This window comes from Trichechus manatus, unplaced genomic scaffold (assembly GCF_000243295.1).
Source record: "Trichechus manatus latirostris isolate Lorelei unplaced genomic scaffold, TriManLat1.0 scaffold00163, whole genome shotgun sequence".
NCBI lineage: Eukaryota > Metazoa > Chordata > Mammalia > Sirenia > Trichechidae > Trichechus > Trichechus manatus.
Window position 1 is genome coordinate 31,424 of NW_004444099.1, and position 1,038 is coordinate 32,461.

General features: G+C 63.4%; 1 protein-coding gene across 1 annotated transcript in view; it reads right to left on the reverse strand.

Annotated features, from left to right (window-relative positions):
* The window catches only part of PALD1 (phosphatase domain containing paladin 1), a 47,499-nt gene that overhangs the window by 29,742 nt on the left and 16,719 nt on the right, over nucleotides 1–1,038 (reverse strand). The window contains exons 15-16 of the mRNA XM_012558383.2: nucleotides 474–614; nucleotides 62–133 (exon numbers count right to left, since the gene is read on the reverse strand). Coding sequence (XP_012413837.1) covers nucleotides 62–133; nucleotides 474–614 — 213 coding nt within the window. The remainder of the gene's footprint in view (nucleotides 1–61; nucleotides 134–473; nucleotides 615–1,038) is intronic.

Below are 1,038 nucleotides of genomic sequence, written 5' to 3' on the forward strand. Positions count from 1 at the left end.
CTTCTCTGAGCACCCCCCATGGAAATCAAACCCCTTGGTGAATCCCACAGGGCATGCTCACCTCAAATTCGCCCTTGGTGAACTTGGCGTCAGGCACGCTGACGAGCTCCTCCTCACCCATCTCGGGAAAGCCCTGGGGGAACAACAGCTGCTGGGACAGGGTACCCCACCTGAACTTGCCCCTCCCCTACTGCCAGGAGTCCCTGCCTGGGGTTTGCCACCCCAAATGCTCTCTGCCTGGGTGTGAGAGGTGGCTCCAGGGCTGCACCAGGCACCAGCCCTGCCCCCCATTCCCTCCTGCTATAGCCAGTGTGCCAGGGACTTGGTGGCTGCCTGGCAGACTCCCACCTCACACGAGGCCGCAGATAGCCGGTGCCCGTGGCTGCCTGGCGGACCCCACCTCACACGAGGCCGCAGATACCCGGTGCCCATGGCTGCCTGGCGGACCCCACCTCACACAAGGCCGCACATACCCGGATGTGCCAGAAGGCCAGCAGAGCCACCACCATCGCAGTTGTGGTGCGGCCCTGGCCGCTGAGGCAGCCGAACACGAAGCCAGTGCCCGGGTCCTTGGTGAGGGCAGCCCGCAGGGCCTCAAGCAGGCGGTCGAAGTCCTGGGTGGGGAGACCAAGGGCTGAGTCAGGGGGGCTCCTGGCTGCACAGACACTCCCAGCATGACCACCCACCCAAACGGCAACACCGCAGCTGCCCCAAGTGCTCTCCCGTGCCGGGCCCTGTACCAGGTGTACCACCTTGTACACACACAGGCCACTCACAGTATACACACAACACCACAAGCATGTAAATGGCTGTACCCTCACATACAGTCATGGCCCCCTCACTGCAGGCACCCAGGACAGGAACAGGTGCACAAACACAGGCACGCACTTGGGGTTCACGCTGCCCACCCACCACAGGCAGGACGTACACGTGTACTACACTCCCGAATGCTGTGCCCCCAGGCTGGCTGTACATGGACCGAGTATGGAGCCCCCAAAGCAAACACCCCTTGCCCACAGCCTCATCTGCTCCTGCCAC